At 42.6% G+C, this 21,825-nt stretch overlaps 1 protein-coding gene across 3 annotated transcripts in view; it reads right to left on the bottom strand.

Moving 5' to 3' along the window:
- mtor (mechanistic target of rapamycin kinase) overlaps positions 1-21,825 on the bottom strand; it is a 368,371-nt gene that overhangs the window by 48,173 nt on the left and 298,373 nt on the right. For 2 of the 3 annotated variants that reach the window (XM_084334134.1, XM_084334136.1), the window contains exons 38-45: positions 17,232-17,349; positions 16,492-16,689; positions 14,403-14,503; positions 14,158-14,254; positions 13,360-13,458; positions 12,350-12,472; positions 8,013-8,195; positions 6,505-6,639 (exon numbers count right to left, since the gene is read on the bottom strand). In XM_084334134.1, coding sequence (XP_084190260.1) covers positions 6,505-6,639; positions 8,013-8,195; positions 12,350-12,472; positions 13,360-13,458; positions 14,158-14,254; positions 14,403-14,503; positions 16,492-16,689; positions 17,232-17,349 — 1,054 coding nt within the window. The remainder of the gene's footprint in view (positions 1-6,504; positions 6,640-8,012; positions 8,196-12,349; positions 12,473-13,359; positions 13,459-14,157; positions 14,255-14,402; positions 14,504-16,491; positions 16,690-17,231; positions 17,350-21,825) is intronic. The other variant, XM_084334135.1, reaches the window with a different exon arrangement.

Below are 21,825 nucleotides of genomic sequence, written 5' to 3'. Positions count from 1 at the left end.
GAGAGGTTGTAAATATGCGTTCTATGAAAAGTTCTGGGTTTATAAAGTTGTATTTGGGGGTATTTGGGGGCAATTGAGCAATGGTTTGCTTTCAACCCATGAACTCCTTCCTCTCTCACCTTTTTATATATTATTTTTATTTTCTCTACTAAAACTGTATTGTATTGTATATTGTTTGTTTTGTAAAGTGTCTTTGAGCATTAGGAAAAGCACTAGATAAATCTGATGAATGGTAGGCTTTTTAAAATGTTTCTCATCTGGGTAAGAGTGCACTCGACCACTCTTAGAATTTGGTCTTGCCTAAGAGAAAAGCAAAAATAAGAAAACATTGCTGAATCCCAGGTAAGAACAAAATAAGAAGAAATGCTAGTTAAGAACAATCTGTTCTTTTTTTTAGACAAATAAATTTTATTATCTTTTCCCCCCTTCTTTTTCCGTTTTTCTCCCATCCCAATGTTAGTCGTTATGCCAATTCCCACTCCCCTTCCTGGTCGTTGCGCACTCTACCCCCTACCATTGGTCTGGGAGGGCGGAGACTATCACATGCTTCCTCCGACACATGTGTAGCCAGCCCACCGCTTCTTTTCACCTGGCAGTGTGGACTCTCACCGAGAGAGTGTAACGTGTGGAAGGTCACACTACCTCTCCCAGATCCTTCCCTTGCTGTGCAGGCGCCCCAACCGAACTGTAGGAGTTGCTGTTTTACAACGACCAGGACCCACCCACGCCGGCTTCCCACCCGCTAACACTGCCAATTTTGTTAGTATGGATGGTCGGCCAAGCCGGAGGCACCACAGCCGGATTCGATCCCACTGGCTCTGTGGTGGTAGACAGACACTTAGTCCGCTGCGCTACCCGGCCGCCCGAAATCTGTTCTTATATCGCTTCGTGAATGAGGCCCAATGAGTCCAAACTGAAGGAAGACATTTCCACACACTTTGATCTATGCAGTGTTTCACTTTATTTGACCTCAAACATCATGCTCTGATGGAGGTCTGATGGACTTCATACATCATGCTCTGATGGAGGTCTGATGGACCTAAGGTTCAAAATAAAGTGAAACGTTGCATAGATCTAACCATGCGAAAACGTCTTCAGAAGACAGATTTGAAAACCTTTTTATTTATTTTTTAAGGTCCCTGGTTGACTAATAGCGAATTTGATCCAAATTGAATGAGAAAAGTGCAAGTTATCGCTGTGATGAAGAAATGCCAGTACACACACACAGACACACACAAAAACAAACACACAAGTATTAGAATACCCGCTAAGCATGTTGCGCTTAGGTGTAATAAAGGATGTCAGCTTGGAACAATATTGATGCAGAATTAGGCTTGGGCGGTATGACGGTATTTAGAAATCCCGACGGTATGATTTTTAATACCGTAAAAAATACAGATACGTTTCTTTCTAGATGGGATCGTCACAGCGAACGTGACGTCACAGACTGTGCGCCATGCGACATTATAGTGTGTTCCTGTGGGTCGCCCATCTCGCATGTGTGTTAATCTGCATGACAAGACAAATAAAGACTTATTCTTCTATAGAATGCGGTTATGGACCGGTGGCCGTCCGTTTATTAAGGTTGAATGGACCATGGGTCCACTTCCAGACATCGGATGATTGTGGATTCGGGTATTAGAGCGTTTTTCTAACGTTTCGAGAGTACGGATTCGTGCGTGAATGTGGACTCAGGAACACGTTGTTTGGGTAAGTAAGTTATGTTATGGTTAAGCGTATGGAAGATGAACGTATGAGGGTCCGGATATCTTTTCTTAGAACGCGGGACGTTCGTATGGATAATTGTCCCAGTTATGAATGCCGGGAGTGTATGGTTGGTAAACCGTTCCAGTTCGACTGTGTGTGCGTATTGGCTTCGGTGATTCGCTACAGGGGTTTAATGGATTCAGCTTGGTTTTGATGATCAGTTAATCAATGCAGATACAATTTTGTGCGTCTGTATGTGTACTAACGATGAAAACCCGACTATACTCTGGTTTTCGGGGGTCCTGGCGCTCAACGCATGTCGAGATAACCCGACTATCCTCGGGTCTGGCGCTGATTGAGGTGTGCTTGCTTATGTAGAAACAATGCAAGATAACGAGACCTTATTATAACGTCTTGCAACAATGGTTATGATTAACTCATTGAGTGCCACACCCTTTTCCCATCTTTACTCAATGGCGCCAGCGTTATTGACCATTTTAGCGATGTTTGCAGACCCATAGTGTGTTCTGTATTATAGCTATGGAGACAATTGTTTTTCATTTGACAGGCATTGTTCATAGTCCATCACTGACTAACAAGTTAATTTCTACATACTGTAGTTTGTGCACTATTACACGCTAAACATCACCCCTTTCCAAAATAATCCAGTCTTTTTTCATAGATCGCGAGATATGGCGCGTTATATGCAATATGCCCAAATAGTTCTGGTTGCTCGCCCCAAAACCCCAAATACTTCCAAATCAAAGGTACACCGTCGTTTTAACTCAAAATTATGATCGTTACCAAAAGCAAGTTTTATGTCCGGTTAACTATGACACTGATCGATACAGAAGCATGTTTTATGTAAAAGAAATACCAGCAGGTTTCCTAAGATAGACCTTACCTCAGTCAGAAAGTACTCCAAAATGAATAAATCCCAGTCGATCCCATGGTGATCGCAATTACTCGTGTATATTGGGCATGGCTACCATATGGGAAATAATAGCTCTGAGGCACCAAATCTTCCACCGATTGCTATGTTGTGATCCACTCCTAGGCGGAAACAGCCGGAGTTGATCACAAGACAAGTGATATCCCAGTTCAAAAGGTAGGCGATACTGCCACCTGGTGAGATTCGATCTACATTGCAATTCCAACGTAGGCAGATGAGCCAAGGAGACCTAGGGAGCTCCGGCTGAGTGTATAGAACGGGGATCAAAGGAAAAAAGAAACCCGACCTTTCTCGGGTTTGGCGCAGAAAGTGTTAAGATATCAAGTATTTACTCCCGGAAAATCTTTATGTATGGTGATAACGAGTATATTGTTAACTTCCTGCCTCAAAGAATTTAAGCTGCTCTGGAGGCAAAAGTCTGATTCACTATAAAATAGGTCTAATGCACCAGCGTTAGATGGTTTTAATAATGTACTTATTAAACTGGCTCCTGCATTGATGTGTGTGTGTTTGTTTGTCCATGTGTACATCGGTATAGAGAGGGAATCATATTTCCTGTCTAGTTCTTCCTTTTTAAACTCCATCGCCACTCTGCCTCGAGTCTCATTGCACCCTGTCATCTATCCTTTTCTCCGGTTCCCTTGGAAGATGGAACACTTTGTTCAACCGGTTTACCTGCAGAAGCCAAAATCAAAAGGAAACAAGTCCCTGTGTTTGTCTTTGCTACTTTCGAGCAATCAGTCTTTGCTAGTGTTGGCGCTGCGGCCGGCTATGTGATAATAGTGCGAAGGTATGCGGCCAGCTCCAACGCAGAGCAACGCCACCGGTGCAGATGGTAATTCCACTCTCATCAGCGTATCCCGCCAGCGCTGAACAACTCTCTCATTCTCTCATCATCCCTTACTGCCAAAACGACAAAAAAGAACATAGGCCGACATGAAAATGCTAAACATAATCTCATCTCAAGTGATGAGAGACGGGAACGCCTACAAATGTGGGCTGGTAAGATGCCAACTCCAGAGTCTTTTCACAGAAGGGTCTTTTTTAGTGGAGACCAGGGTAGATTGGCAGAGCAGAAGACGACGACACCCGGAGCACATGTAGTTTGATGAGTTGGGGGAGTTCAGTCCTACTGTAGATGTCTTCTATCAAAAAAAGGCACTTTACATATTCCCACCCCTGGGCGGCTGTACTGGATAATAAGAGTATTTTGTATTGATAGGTTTAAAGTGGATGAGAGTTAGTTCATTACAGAATATCAAGTGCTTATATAGTTCATGCCCCTTAGTAACGCACCGTCATGCACTGATATAAATGTGAAAATCCGGCGCTATCAATTTGACAGCGATGATTAAACTAGATCATTAGGGTGCGGCAGCAGCCTAGAGGTTTAGAGAGAGAAGCAGACTTGTAACCTGAAGTTTGCCGGTTCTAATCCATACATCTGCAGGTGGGGGAAAGTAAACCAGGGTCTCTCTACCCTCCCTCAACAACCACACACACACTTTACCCCCCACACTGCTGCTTAACTCATTGACTGCCAGCTATTAGACGGGGCCCGTCGTAGCAATGCCACGCTTTAAAAGATAGGAGTGCGTCACCTTGTTTGTAGAGCTATAACTATATTCTATATTATAGCTATGGATACAATACTATGGCCCATTTGACATCAACTATCTATCGTTCAATATGTGAAAAAAAAAAAAAATGTCATCCATACGTTCCCGTGTTATACCGTGGTGAATATAAGTATGGTTTTAGAGTGGTCTGGGGTAATTCCCGAAAGGCTGAGTAATAGCCTTATACGTCAATTCTACTATAACCGTTGGCGTTTCTTGCCTGAACACGCTACTATTCCCAAAAGAAATCTATATAGTAGGTATTATGTTTTATCATGAATGCATGAAAGGGGGGGGGGGGGGGGGGGGGGGGGGGGGTCGTTTTTTGATGCTTTGATCGTCACCAACGGCATACGTTGTGGAGTAACGTTACACACACGTTGTGATCGAGGTGAAGACATGGTTGGATCAACGCAGGTTTGATATCATATAGTCCTTACCTTCACTAGGATGTACCCCAAAAAGAATATTCCAATTATCTGATCGCGATTCCAAGTATTGGGTGTCCATCGTATTGCCAACATAATCCACCACACACCATGCATCGATACAAGGTTTCAAAGGGTGCTCGATACGTCGTCTAGCTGGATCAAATCAAATCAAATCAAATTTATTTATAAGGCCCAACAACACACGTTAATGTCCCCATGGGCCGTACAGGTCTTCTTTAAACAAGTCAAGAAGAAAACATAACAATAAGTCAAGAACAGAACAAGGACACCATAAGGTCCAACAAATTTAAAATAAATGCAAATAAATGAAAGAATGCGGGCGGTATCGCACTTTGGCGATCTCTAGGGATGGGTACCGAATTCGGTACTTTTAAAGGTACTTACCGAAACACGTCGGTACTACCGAGTATCGATTCACATGAGATACCGTTGTCGGTACTGTAATAGAGTACTGACTGTACAATTTTTTTTCTTTGCTTTTTTCTTTTCATGTCAACGTTCACACGCACAATATACGCTTACCTAGGATTTGACTTGATTCAACAACAAAGCAGTCGGGGCAATGGCAAGCCGAAAACGGTCGAAAGTATGGTTATTTGAAGTTTTGATTTTTTTTTCACAACTGAGGTAGGTAGATTACATTTTTAGAGACTAAAGTACAGAAAAAAAGGTACCGTTGGGTACTGGTATCGATTCACAGGTACCGGTACCGGTACCGTAAATCAGTTCAAATGTGAACGGTACCCATCCCTAGCGATCTCAGACTCATTCCCTATGGTAACACCAAGGTCCCTGGATGAATAATGAATACAAATATTGAATAAAAGAATAAACAACCAAAACCCGAGATATCTCGGGTCTGGCAGCCAACGCATGTTAAGTTAACCCGACTTATCTCGGGTTTGGAAATTAAAGAGTTAATGGCCCACAGTGTTGGACTGTGGTTGTACAGGGTTAATAAAAGCTTCAAGATTTTTTTTTAAACTATCAGTCTAAATTAGCATATGTTGAGTTACTGCTGACTGAATCAGTCCTGTTAAAATAATTTTATTTATTTAATGTATTGTTCTTGAGTTTTCTTATTTTCTGCTTTTATTCTGTCTATTTTATGCAAATGTTATGTTTATTTTACAGCTGTAAAGCACTTGGGCTGCAATTCTTGTATGAAAGATGCTATACAAATAATGTTTATTATTATTCTCAAAGCATCTACACACACACACTTTTGAAAGAATATCGATATTGATAGAATCGAATGGAATTGTTGTGAACATTTAAAGGGGAACTATCTTATAAATGGCCTTTTTGAGTGTTTAGCATTGTTTCCTAGCGTGTGAACTTATATTAATATGATCTATGTCTCAAAATTCTCATATTGGCGCATTCTTCCAATTCTCCTCTCACAATATTCACCCTCACTGAACTGAGTCGATTGAAAATGTGCCTATATGTGATGTCATATAGTCACTGCTGCATGTTAATGTTCAGGCGAAGACGACGCTCCGCAGTGGTTTAGGAGCCGCCCTGCAGCCCAGGCTCAAAACAGCTCGAACTCTTGAGGTAGAAAAATGCTGTTTTTGAGGACTTGATTAGAAATACAAAACAATGAATAAAAAAATATATATATTACAGAGGTGTTCCATAGACTCACAGGAATTGTGTAAAAGTGCCCAAATAGTGAAAGAAATAGTAAAATAGTTCCCCTTTAAGAATTCATCATTCACCAAATCAAACCGTCTGCATTCATTGTAATCTATTCACAGGGCGTCTTTACCTGAGGCAGCTGTTTGGAGATGCGTCTGAACACATGGTAGTACAGATCCCAGGCCTGGGTGAGGTCCTTGACGTTACCGGATCGCATGTACTTCCTGCACCAGTCCTGCGCCTCCATCAGGTCTCTGCCGTACGCCTGGGAAACACACAAGCAGGTAACTCATAGTTTGACAGGGGGTGGAATGATACACACCTTTTCACATTCTATATGAGATTTTGAGTTCGAAGGTCATGACTTGATTTGATTTCTGATTCTTTATCTGTTAAAATAAACTTTTCAGGCTATTTCACTTGATTAACAATTGGTGGAGGGTTTTGGACTTCAAATATTCATTATTACACAAGAAAAAACTGAGATATGTGTGTGTGAGCCAATTGGAGGCTTTGTTACATTTTGGATGATTTTGGATTGTGGTTGAACAGAATTTATTTTATATCTTGGAAACAAATATGCTCATTGGCTCACTGACACTGATGAGATTAACTACTTAGGTATGTCATTCGATAGCACAGCATTTTTTGATACTCGATAGTATTGAAGCCATTCAATCGATACCATAAAGGTATCGGTTTTCGATACCCAGCCCTAATTATTTGTAAATAATAATAATAATAATTATGATGGACAGGACGCCTGTAACTGTTCCGCAACAGTAAGTGACTTCCGGGGTAGGCCTGATTGGCCCCGACAGGCACGTGACGCGGCAAACTCAGGACGCGCAACGAGGCTGCTGAGAGCTGTCGCGCGGAAATAGGCTGTCTATTGCCATTCTCTAACACAAACTCTAACCTTAACCAGCTCCTTAACAGCGCCTAAACTTAACCGTTCTAACCTTAACCAACTCCGAAACAATGCCTAACCTTAACCTTAACCATAACCATGCCTAACCTTAACCATAGAAAGAATATTGCCATTCTCTAAGACAAACTCTAACCTTAACCAGCTCCTTAACAGCGCCTAAACTTAACCGTTCTAACCTTAACCAACTCCGAAACAATGCCTAACCTTAACCTTAACCTTAACCATGCCTAACCTTAACCGGCGAAAGAATACACGTTAAAAAAAAAATCACGTTAAAAAAAAAAGATTTGATGGGATTCGAACTCACCAACAACGGACCGCAGGATCGCAGGACCGCTGCTCTGCCAGGTGAGCTGAAGCGCCGAATGAAAGTCATGGCGTATTTGGACGGTTACGTAATTCCGCAAGCTCTGCCGCTCGGCTCCGCGGAGCGTGCCGCGCGGCAGAGAAAGTTGCGCGTCACGTGCCTGTCGGGGCCAATCAGGCCTACCCCGGAAGTAACTTACTGTTGCGGATAAGCTATAAGCGGACAGGACAACCTTTCTGACTGTATCACACTGTGGAACTTTGTACACTGCCAATACGTTTTTTCCCCACCATTATCAGTAAGAGAAATTCCTGTACATTCATTGTATTTAGCGAAACACTTGTTGACACACAAATGGGCTGAATCCAAGCCAAGCCCAGGGATGTGAGCGGGTCCATACCTGGTTGAAGGAGGTCTCTTTGAGCGTCTGCGGCCCTCGCTCCATCATGGCGTGGAGAGGCTCCAGCACGGCGAACATGCCCTTGACGTTGCGCTCACCGAAGTAAAGACGCGATGCCTCCTCCAGGCCTTCGTGCCACATCTCATGCCACAAGATGGCCACTCGGATCAGCTCTTCGCTCACCTGTGCGGGGAGGTAGGGACATCGGGTTGGTTCTGTGATAGTGTGCGTACCTCTCCTCATATTGTTGGATAATAGTAGTGAAACTATGAAATAACATTTGAACAGACTGGAGTCATTATCTTGCATAGCCAGACCTCTCTCTACACTGTTAGCACTGTGCCAGGAGACACGTGTGGCAGAACCCATCATCATAGCCAGACATCTCTCTACACTATGTTAGCGCTGTGCCAGCACAGGAGAGACGTGTGGCAGAACCCTCTCTCTACACTATGTTAGCGCTGTGCCAGCACAGGAGAGACGTGTGGCAGAACCCTCTCTCTACACACTATGTTAGCGCTGTGCCAGCACAGGAGAGACGTGTGGCAGAACCCATTATCATTGTGCACTAGGGAAAATATTTTGTGGGTTGTTTGTATTTCTCAAACCAATCACAATCATCTAGGGCGGTGGTAAATCCAAATGCAACTTGCAAAATAGCGTCTGGGGAGAAATGTGTTTTCATCAAGGTTAGCCTGCTACCCTGAAGACCTCTTGTTGTTGCTCTTAGAGACGGTGATTTAAAAACTGTAAAGAACTAACGGAAGGCAGAGTTGCAGATGGAAATAGCTGTCGCCAATGGAAGGCTCAGACGTGTGTCAGACTATAATGTGGCTAACTTCGTGAATTCTAATGACTTTATAAAAGTTTTGGGGGAAAGAATAACAGCATTGGCTCAACCTCTGCGAGTTCGCTAGGCATCATTTAAGCAAATTTTGGCAGTTTAATTGGGTGTGAACAAGACCGACTTCACAGGAACAATGGCCAAATGACCTCTTTGAACGATTTTGATCTTATTACATATGATTACTAGACTTGATTACCATGTCTTTCCCGGCAGTCTCCTTCAACTAAAGAGAACAATGCCCTTGTGATTTTGTTATGTATATTGAGGGCCAGCACCGCGTTGATGGTTAACCACAGTCAACTAGGAGTAGCAATAGACACTGCAAACTGTATTTGCAAATGTATACAGTTTTTGTTTTGTAAAAGAAGAAAAAAAGAAATCGGAAACTTAAATGGGAATACCACCCAATTTAAGAATTCACATAATGTTCGTCCTGTGCCCCAGGACAGTTCAGTCAGTACTTGCACCACCCTCTCCTAAATCAGAGAGAGAACCGTCCCATCGGTGATGTCACTGGGATGTAAGAATCTGGGGCTGCCCCATAGACAATGAATGGGGCTCTGATTTTGAGGCCATACAATGTTTGTGTGAGCTCTTACACCCAAATTAGGTTTTAATTCTGGTTCAGACCTTCTAGCAAAGCTAGAATATAAACATCACAGGAGGAACTTAATTCTTAAAGTGGGTGGCATTCCCCTTTAATCTGTAATTACAGATTACTATTCATATACAGGCTATCTACCCAGATAATCTTTTTTGCATAATTGGCCCTACTTGAACAGCGGTATTGGGACCCCGTGGTTAGCCAGATTAGGTCTCACACAGTATATGATTGCATTCAAATTCATACTCATGTGGGATTTCCAACAAATCAAGACATATCCATGAGGATAGCACCATTTGGCCTAACTGTGTGAGATGGTAGTAAATACAGTCTGAGAGTCATGGTGTCCACCAGCGGCCAGTCTGCTGTTTATTTTCTTTGTTGACAAAACGCAAGTCTCTTAATTACATCAATACTATGCCATCAGAACAGTATTGTGTTTGTAGGTGTAGTATTTAATGCTCAGTTATTCATTTTCACCTTGTTTAACAACCAGGGAAATGCCCAAGAGAAAGCTGTATGTACTGTACAGTAGTTGAAACCCAGTAATCCATGCATGAAAATTATAAAAGAAAACGTTCAGTGAATCTCTTAGTTACAACAACATTGTGACAGCAAGGCAGTGTTATGTTCATATGTAATGTGTTTAGAATGATCACTTTGGCGAGACGAGGCTTTGGTTTGCTATTTGATATTTCTAGTGGTCATTAAATAATTGTTGCAGCTTTAAGGAAAACCTGTCTACACTTGTCAGTCAGTCAGTTACCATGAAAACCATGAAAACAGCTTCCTGGCATTCATTAACGTTCGTAATCAAAAACAGTGAGTGCCACTAGCTGTAAGCAATAACCATAGGCTTTACAAGAGTCAAGACAAAAGGTACGACAAATGCAATTATACCGTATTGGTCAGAATATTAGACAACCCTGATTATAAAACGACTCCCTCTTTTTCAAGACTAATTTTTAGAAAATACTTTTTTGAAGAAAACATTTTGTTTTTATAACGAAAACTTGATAATAAAACACATTGTTTTATTAAATTTTAAACATTATTTTCATCATATTTTGGTAAAATCATATTTTATATAACACATTGAATAAAAAACTTTTTTAAGGCACATCATATTTCATGGCTGCTCGACAGTTGTTTGATTACTCTGCTTCGTTGATCACCATGATCTTAAAATTTGCATCATAACTCCTCCTCTGTTGTTTGTTAACTTGACTTTTGAGCCACTTTGTTCGAGCTGGTCGCTGTGTCTCACCATCTCTCCAGGAGCTTGTATGCATGTGTGTGTGTTTTTGCATCTGTCACTGCAGGCTGTATGTGTTTATGTTTATGTTTATTAGGATCCCCATTAGTCATCATCAACGTGTTGACTATTCTTCCTGGGGCCCTCACAGATATACACATACAAATATTAAACATTCAGTGTAAATCAGTCATATATCACATACATAATCAATAGAAAATAAAACAAAAGGTCATAGGTGAATCCATTTCACAATACCTTTAAAACAAAAACAAAGTAAACAGAAGAAGTTTGGATAACATGGCTGCAGCTACACTCATGCATGACATATTGATTTCCTTCCGGATTATGGCTCCTTTAAGTTTCTTTTTGAAATTGTCCTTGTTTTCCATCCGTATGATATGTAATGGGATCCTATTCCAATATGTTATGGCTCTATACATTGCAGTTTTCTTTAGAGCATTGGTTCTAGGCAGAGGTAGGGTAAAGTGACTACTTGAAGCATGTCTGGTATTATGGTCATGTCTATCATTGGTGGATAAAAGCATAGAATATAATTGAGTGGGTTTACCTAAGGTACAAATGTTCTTTAAAAACCGAATCAAACTGCATGCTAGTCTCTCGTCCACCCTCATCCACGACAGTCTAGCATGCATTCCCTCCACACTATTCCTTATAGAGAGAGCAGTGACGAGTGAAAATAAGACAACTCCCCTTGTTCAGAATATTTTTTGTCTTGTATCCGGCACAATACAGTAAGTGCTGAGTGAAAGTAAAGTGAATGTCAGCATTTACATAAGACATTAATCGGTAGTGTCTATTTGAGAATTTGATGGGATAATGGGTAGAAATATCACTTTAAATGACTAAAAAAGTTGTTACAATGTATCCCTGAAGTCACGACTCACAGTTCTACGCAGAGCTGTCCCGCCCTGTTAGGTCACAGCTTGAAAACAGCTCTGCCCCACAGTGGTTCATATCTTGACACAGTTCTGCCTCTCTTGTGAATGTATACCTGGGGCAGCATTAGCCATATATTCACACAGGCATTATAGTGGTTGATGAGGTGGGAAGATGAAGCCACTTGTTAAAACCTTGCTATGAAAACACCACCTCAAGAACCAAAGTAGTCAAAACAACAGGCAGAAGACACAAAGGTAACTACAGACTCATGATTACTTGACTCAGATTGTTTTTAAAGTACTTTTTGTGTTTTGAAATGTATGGGAGTGAATGAGTCATCTGTTCATTGAAATGTGTTCATAACGTTCTAAGATATAATTATGTGAATGAGTCAGTCGCATGAGTCATGTAGCATTATGTAAATTCCATTCATTCATTAAATCTTTATTTAATCTCGAAATATCATTGACATCAAGCTTTCATTTACAATGATGTCGAGAGGTACATGAGTCATGTGGCATGTAGCATTAAGTTCCACTTAGTTATTTTTATAAATTTGTATTACTATTTTTGAATGAAATCTGTAGCAGTCATAACATGGGAGTCAATGATGTCCTCCTGGTTTTCCCATCCCTAAGCCATTAAAAATATGACAATGACGTGCATGAGGCCAATTGGCACAGATGTGGTGAAAGAAAACGAAGAAGACCAATGTTCTAAAGACCTACCATGATGGCCTGCTGGACCAGAGTGTTGCAGTGCTCACACATGTTCTTCAGGATCTTGTTGGCAGCGTTGTGTCGGGCCGTGGTGGTGGACTTGGAGGCCACGGTGAGTGGGTAGATCAACGCCTTGGAGAAGAAATCAATAACAAACGCGTTTATATCTGGCTAATAGCTCATATCCAGGTGGAGCAGCTCTTCATACACAAATCCCCGTATCCTGATCACCAATATATATATATTAGAGATGTCCGATATTATCGGCCTAAGGATATTATCGGCCGATAATTGGCATTCAAATGTAATATCGGTATATATATATAATATAATAATTATCGGTATCGTTAATCTTTTTTTAAATGTATTTAACCTTTATTTTAACCTTTAAAAGTATGCATAATGTTGTGTTAATTCCACGACAAGATATATGTAATGTTAATTACCTGAAATAATAATTATTATTATATTATTATTCAGCATATATCGGTGTCGGAAATTAAGAGTTGGACAATATCGGTATATCGGTAAAAAAGCCAATATCAAACATCCCTAATATATATATATATACACGTGGGAATAAACAAGAGTATTCAGAAAGTTAACAGAACATACGCAGAAAAAACCCGATAGTAAATCAGACAGGGTGCCCGAGTCATCCTGGCTATGGGATTTTTCATTACAGATGCAACAGCTTATTCCGGTTATGGTAAATTGGACGTACCATTTTAAATGCACCGACTCAAAACATTTGAATACTAAAATACGGACAAGATGTCGGGTGTGCATGTAATCACACTCACTGAGACAATGGCGTGTGAGGCTCAGCCACCAAACATGTTACAGATGTTCTTGGCGTAACGAGATACTGCTGTGTACTGCGCATGTAAACATGCTATTGCTAACTGATACAATCCTAACGTGAGGCTGGAACAACCAAACATGTGGTGTTTGCGGTGCCAATGACGTAACGTTTGCATTTTCAGGCGCGCGCCAGCCGACGCAGACAAGGTTATTACTTGGGGATGATAGCGTCCGATGTCTGTCAGCAGCTGGTGGATGAGGCGGCCCACGAGGGCCCGAGGCGTGTCAATACGAGCTATCAGCTGAGGGATCACCTAGAGAGAGAGAGAGAGAGAGAGAGAGAGAGAGAGAGAGAGAGAGAGAGAGACAGAGACAGAGACAGAGACAGAGACAGAGACAGAGACAGAGAGAGAGAGAGAGAGAGAGAGAGAGAGAGAGAGAGAGAGAGAGAGAGAGAGAGAGAGAGAGAGAGAGAGTGTTATGGGTAAAGGTTAGAGTTAGGCTTATGTGTTTAAGTTTAGGAGCTTTCTGGTTGGAATTAAAGGCTAGGGTTAGGAATTAGGGAATGGATGTAAGTAAATGATATAGTGTATAGTGCAGATGTATAGTGCAGTAGAGACTAGGTTATCAGACTAGTGAAGGGTCTGAATAGCAGAGAATGCAAGAAAAGGTATCTTTACACTTATTACTGTACATTTTACTGTATTATTTCTGCATATATTTGGCAGTATAGTTTATATTTAAGATTTTAGAATGTATATACATACCAGAATGTATATCCCGGGCCATATTTTATTTTATTCTTTATTCTATTTTATTCTTATTTTTAATAGTATCATATTCGTATTTTAGTCCTATTGACTACCCGGTACCTAAATGTTTATTGTTGTTCAATGAGAGCGATCTGTAGTGCCGAATTTCCCTCAGGATTATTAAAGGATTTCTATTCTGTGTGTGTGTGTGTGTGTGTGACTGTGTGTGTGTGTGTGTGTGTGTGTGTGTGTGTGTGTTACCTGAAGCCAGGTGTCAATCTGAATGGTCTTGATTCCCTCCACCAGGGCCTCGCTCACCTCAGGCCAGTGGCCGTAGTCAAACCACAGAGTCAGAACCCTGGATGGTATAAAAAAAATAATTTTTTTAAATAAAATAAAAACACTATCATCTGCCTTCCTTCTTATTATTTCCTCACACTTTCTCCAGCCACCACTAGAGGCCGCACTATCACCACACACATAAAACTGCAAGGGGTTCTTCTCACCTGAGTGTGTCCTGCAGGTTGTTACCTCTGGAGAGAGAGATGGAGCGGAAGAAGCCCTGGACGGCAGGCACCGTGTAGAGGAGCAACGTCTTGGACAGGTCCTGCAGAGGAGACGGGCAGAGAAGGACTGTTATTGCTGGTTGTCCGCTGTATTGTGTGTGATGGTGTCTACTGTATTATGGAGAACTGCTTTGAGGCCACACAGTCCTGGTGTGTGTTATACCATATCCATGACGTTACTTAACCTCTTAACATGCACCGGGTCGTGCCCGCCGGAGGAACAGACAAAAGTCATGGCACTGCATGTGTCTAGCGGCTGCATTCTTCGCCGAACATATAAATGACAGAATTAAAGATATATTTGTTGCCGTTCGAACGCCACCTCACCCGACCAAATCCGTGCCTCGGTTCTCGAGTCACATGACGATATGTCAGGCGAGCGTTTTTTTTTTTTTTTTTATCCACTTTTTCTCCCATTTTTCTATTTTTCTCCCATCCCAATTTCGTATCATCCAATTCAACCCTCCCCTGTCACGAACGCTGTTTCTTGCCTCCCACAAGCCGGCTGCAATGTGGACTAAGTCATACATAGCACAAGTCCCCTCCGGTACTTGAGGTAACAGCAGTCGCATCTTTTCACCTGCGCAGCTCGATCTCTCAGTGTCGAGGAGTAACGCGTGGGAGGCTCACGCTGCCCCCGACACTTCCTGATTCTACTGCGCAGGCGCACCAACCGACTGGTAGGAGTCGCTTGTTCACAACGTTCGATCCCCACCCTTCAGTTTTCCCTCCCCGTAATACGGCCAATGTGTATTACTGCGGACGACCAGCTAAACTGAAAACAATGTGGAGAGCTGGATTCGAACACGCGAATCCTAGCGTCTCCACACTGGTGGCGAGTGCCTTGCCCACTACACCACCTAGCCGCCCAGGCGAGCGACTTTTTACGTGCAAGTGTCAGATGACCACCCCGGACTCCCGGCGCTCCAGAACTGCCAATGATCCGCTGATTGCGAAAATTATTGGTCAGCATTGTAGCCAATGAGTGTAGCTTTCCAATGATACCCCACTTGGGGTATGTGGGGGGCGCGAATACGGGACCTAGGTGAAAGTTGACGAGCAAAAACCAGAAGTGAAAAACATTTAGAATGAATGGCCGTGGACGAGGAAATGGAATTCTGAATTCTGTGGCTGCCGTGCTCGACCCTGTTGTAACCACAGTATCTTCTGCTGTAAAGTAATAATACAGGACCACTTTGCAGCCACTTTGCCTCTCTGTTGGCAAGGATGCATCCAGTTTAGATCAAGCGAGGATGCAAACTCGCAAAGGAACCCATTGACATGCATCTATTCTAAACCCCACTGAAATATATCCATTATAATATAAACCCATTATGAAGAAGAATACAGTGCTGGGGACATTCAACAAATACGTTGGTGACGTCCATTCACTTTACATGTCTAGTACATATGAGATCCAATTATCACGTCCATCTCGGGAGAGGCCTTCTGAGGACATTCCCAAACATCTAGACTCTAGAGGTTGGCGTGAGGATGGATGATTTAGGACCAGCGTGTTTGGACTCGGCATGTTTTCTGAAGTTGGGCAACACGCCCATAACGAAGTGTGTAATTGTACGAATACCTGTGATTGTGTTTGTGTGTGTGTGTGTGTGTGTGTGTGTCCGGATGATATACGAAGGTCTCGCCTCATTAAACTTCTGACCTGGTGAGAACACAGGGGTGAGGAGCATAGTACTTATCTGTCTGTGCATGTGTTTTCATGGTTATTTGTGTGTTTACATGGTTGTGTGTGTGTGTGTGTTTTCATGGTTATTTGTGCGTTTTCACGGTTGTTTGTGTGTTTTCATGGTTGTGTGTTTGTGTGTTTTCATGGTTCTTTGTGTGTTTTCACGGTTGTTTGTGTGTTTTCATGGTTGTTGTGTGTATGTATGCATGGCTCTTTGTGTGTTTTCACGGTTATTAGTGTGTGTTCCTGGTTGTGTGTGTGTGTGTGTTTGTTTTCATGGTTGTGTGTGTGTGTGTTTTCCTGGTTGTGTGTGTGTATTTTCATGGTTGTTTCTCTCACCTCGCTCACCTTCTTCTGGCCTGGTGAGGGCACGGGGCTGTGGTCGGTGCTGTCCACCTCGCTGTCGCTGTTGCTGGCCTCACTGTTGGCGCTGGCCCCGCTGGCATGCCGGAGCTTCTTCTTCTCATCACGGCCCGAGTTCTGGTGCTTGTAGTGCAGCACCGCCTCAAAGTTCATCACTGCCCAGGCGTGCCAGGCCTGTGCGTACACACACACACACGCACACGCACATGCACACGCGCACACACACACACACACAGAAGGGTGGATTCGGGTAATTGCACATGACTTGGTGTTTGCTCGTCCTGTCAGTCTCTTTCTGGTTTACCACGGTGCGGTGGTACATAAGATACCTCCCGGATGGAGGGAATGTTTGCGTTCTAAACAAGTATGTCTCATGTGGTGTTATGTAAAACTGTATTTAAAGTTGAAAGCTGGGGAAGAGGAGGATGGTTGGGGGAGCGGTGACGGGGACCAGGTACATGAGAGAGGCCTGCGGTGCGGGCGAGAGATGATGCCAGAGACACTTTTCAATCTTTAATCACCTGGTATCATCGACGCATCCGTAGAGAGGGGACCACAACAGCGACGGTTTAATAAATCATGAACACATAAAGGTCAACAAATAAGTAGAGGTTTTCCCGGGTGAGACTGCAACATCGGGACAGACCCCTGCCTCTACACCTGGGATTTTAACAGGGGTTGGTAGGTGGAAGGTGCAAGGTCGGAGTTGAACTGACCTTGTACCAGTTGCGGTCGTGCTCGGTGGAGTGGCTGTAGTACTGCAGCACCTTGGGGATGGTGCTCTCGTTGATGCCCTGTAGGCTGAGCTGCCACTCCCCCAGCTTCAGGAAACATCTGAGGGCAAAGAAGAGAGATGGACGGACGAGGTCTTTGTCAGTGGTCCGACCTTAACACATTCCCGGCCAACCACGTATATATATGTGATTCGGCGCCAGCGATTGACGGCCAACCACATATATATACGTGATAAGCTTGTTTTTGCTTTTATTGCATTTTAATAACCTACTCAATGTCCTAACCCAACCCCCTCCAATGTACAGTAAATGACCAAGTATGCTTGTCAATATTCCAATGTACAGTTTTGCTTGTACAGTTGTACAGTGTTCCCCACCCACCCCTCCTACCCAACCCCCCCCACCCACGAACCACCTCCAATGTACATCCCCCCCCACCCATCCCACCTACCCAACCTCCCCCAATGTACAGTTTTTACATCAAATGTATATACTCTTTTCTGGACTCTTTTTGTATCAGTAGTTGCTTCACCCTACCTCTGCCTAGAACCAACGCTCTAAAGAAAACTGCAATGTATAGAGCCATAACATACTGGAATAGGATCCCATTACATATTATACGGACGGAAAACAAGGACAGTTTCAAAAAGAAACTCAAAGGAGCCATAATCCGGAAGGAAATTAATATATGTCATGCATGAGTGTAGCTGCAGCCATGTTATCCAAAACTTCTTCTGATTACCGTACTTTTCGGACTATAAGCCGCGGCTTTTCCCCCCATTTTTCGACCCTGCGGCTTATATAACGGTGCGGCTTATATGTGACTCGACGTGACCAAACCCCGAAAATGTAAAAATCAAAATATTGCTTTTTTGACTGCATTGAAATGTTATTTATCTGTTCCCTTATTTGCTAAACTTGATACAACTTGTAAATGAGTTAATTCTTGTTATTTGTCCGACAGTATTGTGTCCCAATGCTAATTACATATGGTAATTAAACATTAAAACACCTGCGGCTTATAGTCCAGTGCGGCTTATATATGTACACATCATTCAATTTAGCTGCAGCGGCTTATAGTCAGGTGCGGCTTATAGTGCGAAAAGTACGGTACTTTGTGTGTTTTTTCTTTTCTTTTTAAAGGTATGGTGAAATTGATGTTTTAGTAACATTGATGAGCATCCTAAAAGCAATTCTTAAAAATATTCAATTTTAAAAACAATCTTAAATTGTATTTAACACTGTATTTTGTATTTTGTTTTGTTTTTTTGTTTTCTGTTTCTTTGCTTGCATGTAATTTTAGCCATCTTAATTGTTAGTTTCATTGTGTATTGTATGTTGAGTACTGGCTTTTAATAATTCTGTTTTGCAATAATTGTTTTTGTATGTTTTTTTGTGTGGACCCCAGGAAGACTAGCTGGTTGCCATGGCACCAGCTAATGGGGATCCGTAATAAAATCAAATCAAATGTATGTCATATATGTCCTGATGAATTGAAAATGGGGGACCCTGATGTAAACAAGACAAAAGTCTTTCTCTGGTCTGCATCCCCTTAACAATTGTGTGTATTGAGCTGTACTGTATTGTACCCATTCTGCAATCTGTTAATAAAGTTTTCAATCAATCAATCAATCACTGCAGATATACCCTACTCTTGAGATTCGGAAAAGTGCATTACCGGTCCTGGTAGTGGCGCTGTCTCGATAATGCAGTGTTCCCTGTTACAGACCGGTGTCACTTTTTTTTCATCATAGGTGGACTTTTCTGTTAGCCTAAAGCTATGCCTGTAGCCCGGAATACTTTTTCCGGGCTACTTTTTCCGAATCTCCATCCGAGGGGTGGATGTGGAGATGGTGGACTCATACAAGTTCCTTGGGGTACACCTGAACAATAAACTGGACTGGTCGGACAACACAGAGGCCCTCTACAGGAAGGGACAGAGCAGGCTGTTCTTCCTGAGGAGACTCAGGTCCTTCAATGTGTGCAACAGACTGCTGCAGTCTTTTTACCAGTCTGTTGTGGCCAGCATCCTCTTCTATGCTGTGGCATGCTGGGGAGGCTACATCAACTCAAGGGACACCAACAAGCTCAACAAGCTGGTGAGGAAGGCTAGCTCCGTGGTGGGAGTCGAGCTACCTAGACTTGAGGTGATGGCAGAGAGGGGGATGATAAGGAAGCTGGCTGCCATCATGGAGAACCCCTACCACCCCCTCTACGACGAGCTAGTCAAGATGAGAAGCTCGTTCAGCCACAGACTCATTCCCCCCCGACACTCAACTAACCGCCTCGGACAGTCCTTCATACCAGCGGCCATCAGGCTCCACAACAGTGGGCAGCGACTAGCAGCCTCCAGGCTCCACAACAGGGGGCAGCGACTGCTACCAGACATTGACCTGGGACTTATAGGAACCCAAGGAGGACAACCTACACTACCTTAGGCTTACTGCACCCTATGTGGATACTGTGATACTGTGATACTGTGAATAATGTATATTTCAGTGGATACCGTGATACTGTGAATAATGTATACTCAGTAGATAGTAAATTATAACACTACCTCATGCATACTGCACCTTATGTGACACTGTGAATAATGTGAATATTCCTCAGCTAGTCAGATAGTAAATTATATTGACCATATTGATCAAATTGTTTACACTGCCTGTGTTGTTTTTTACTACCTGTATACTGTGTTGTTTTACTACCTGTATCCCCCCCCCTCCCCCCCATGCTGCTATGATGCCTGAATTTCCCCAAGGGGATCAATAAAGGAATATCTTATCTTATCTTTTTGCGATAATCAGAAACGACGTCCCCCGCCCCCCGGCCCCCTTTCATGCATTCATGGTGGAACATGATATCGATCATTATGCATTTTGATTTTTAACTCTAGCTTGTGTAGGGCCGAAACGCCAATCGATTTAACGTTATTAGCTTAGCGCCTTGTAACTTGTTTTGCAGGAATTACCCCAGACCAATCCGATATTACGTTCATATTCACGACGCTATAAAATGGGAACGTATTGATGAAAAAATATTTCTTTAAGGCATATTGAAGGGAAGGTTTAAAGTGTCAATTGACAATGAGAATGGACACATAGCAATAATTTAAAATATAGATTTAGCTCTACAAACACCCTCACGCATAGTTAAACCTTGTTATGATAAGCTGGCCTTATAGAGTGGGCCCGTCTAATCCCGTGGCCGTCAATGTGTTAAAGTAATACTTTGACATTGTCAACTTCAAGTCTGTATGTAATTTAACAGCTGCTGGTGCCATTATTAGTGTTGCTGCAAAGGGAATCCTTAGCCACAACATAACCGCTGTGTGTCTGCATTCAGAGTTTGACGAATTGCCCAGGTACCACCGATACAACCTTACATCAACAACTAGAAATCTGGATATAAAAGATTAAACTGTATAAGATGAGGCTTTGTACTTGATTCTGAACATGTTGACTACATGTCTGTATCCCTTTCCTAGCAGAGAATAAAGAGATGCCCACAGAAGTGCCACTTCATACTGGCCTTTGGACACCAACATCGCTATTTAGGCCAAAAGTTGAGATTGGTGGTCAAACAATTGATAAAAACAATCGATAAAATCGACTTCAATGCTTCCATATTTAGCACAAGGAGGTTGGTTGGGAGAGTCCTCACAGATCCTCATACGGTTATGACATTAAAACGATGCTTATGCTGTCATCACTAATGCAGTTTGGCAGTAGCATCCAATACACTACAGGCCAGTCGATTAAGGACAGGAGAGGGAACGATAGGAGACTTGGATGTCATGCAGGTTATTCATCATAGGCATCATTACCGACAGCAGCAGCCCATGTAGCTACTGAAGGGTTCTGGGATCACACACAAGGGGATTTTCAATTACTCCTACGGTTATTTCCTCTATTAAGAATCTCACCGGGCCGGGAAAGCAGCCCTGTGGCATCCCTTAGGGAACTCAGAGCTTTATCAATCACTCAAGGCACTCGATGCACGAGGAAAAATAGTTGCATTAGCCTAGATCAATAGATACAGTTGGTTTACAAGACACAGGGATGGAGGAGCTGGTGAGCAAGGTCTGGCTGTCCATCCAGCCGGTCCTAAACGTAGGCTAAAATGCTATTCCCAGAGAGCGGGGATAGTGAATTGTCCGTTTGGATGTTACATAAGGTCTGCTGAGTGCTTTTCCATGTGAATGTACAGCACTGCTTCAGTGGGTCTATGAATCTCAACAGATAAGACATCTGACAAAAAAATATTAAGGAGTTGAATGTGTTGAGGAGGAGGAAACGGGGCAGCTGACCTGATTTTAGAATCAATCAATCAATCAGATGTATTTATAGAGCACATTTAACATGACATGTCAACCAAAGTGCTGTACAGAGGGTAGATACACATAGATCCATCTAGACAACAATCACATCACAGTTTTACGGGAGGACACACAAGCAAACACACAGGAAAACAGGGCATGAGTCAGTGAACATCGGGAAAAGCTAATAGGTAGAAGTGTGTTTTGAGTCTAGATTTGAAGGCATCAGACATGAGACAACAGGTTTACTGATCTTGTCCC

This window comes from Notolepis coatsorum, assembly GCF_963971535.1.
Source record: "Notolepis coatsorum genome assembly, chromosome: 17".
Lineage (NCBI taxonomy): Eukaryota > Metazoa > Chordata > Actinopteri > Aulopiformes > Paralepididae > Notolepis > Notolepis coatsorum.
Note: the sequence above shows the minus strand (reverse complement) of the source record. Positions and strands in the feature narration are given on the sequence as shown.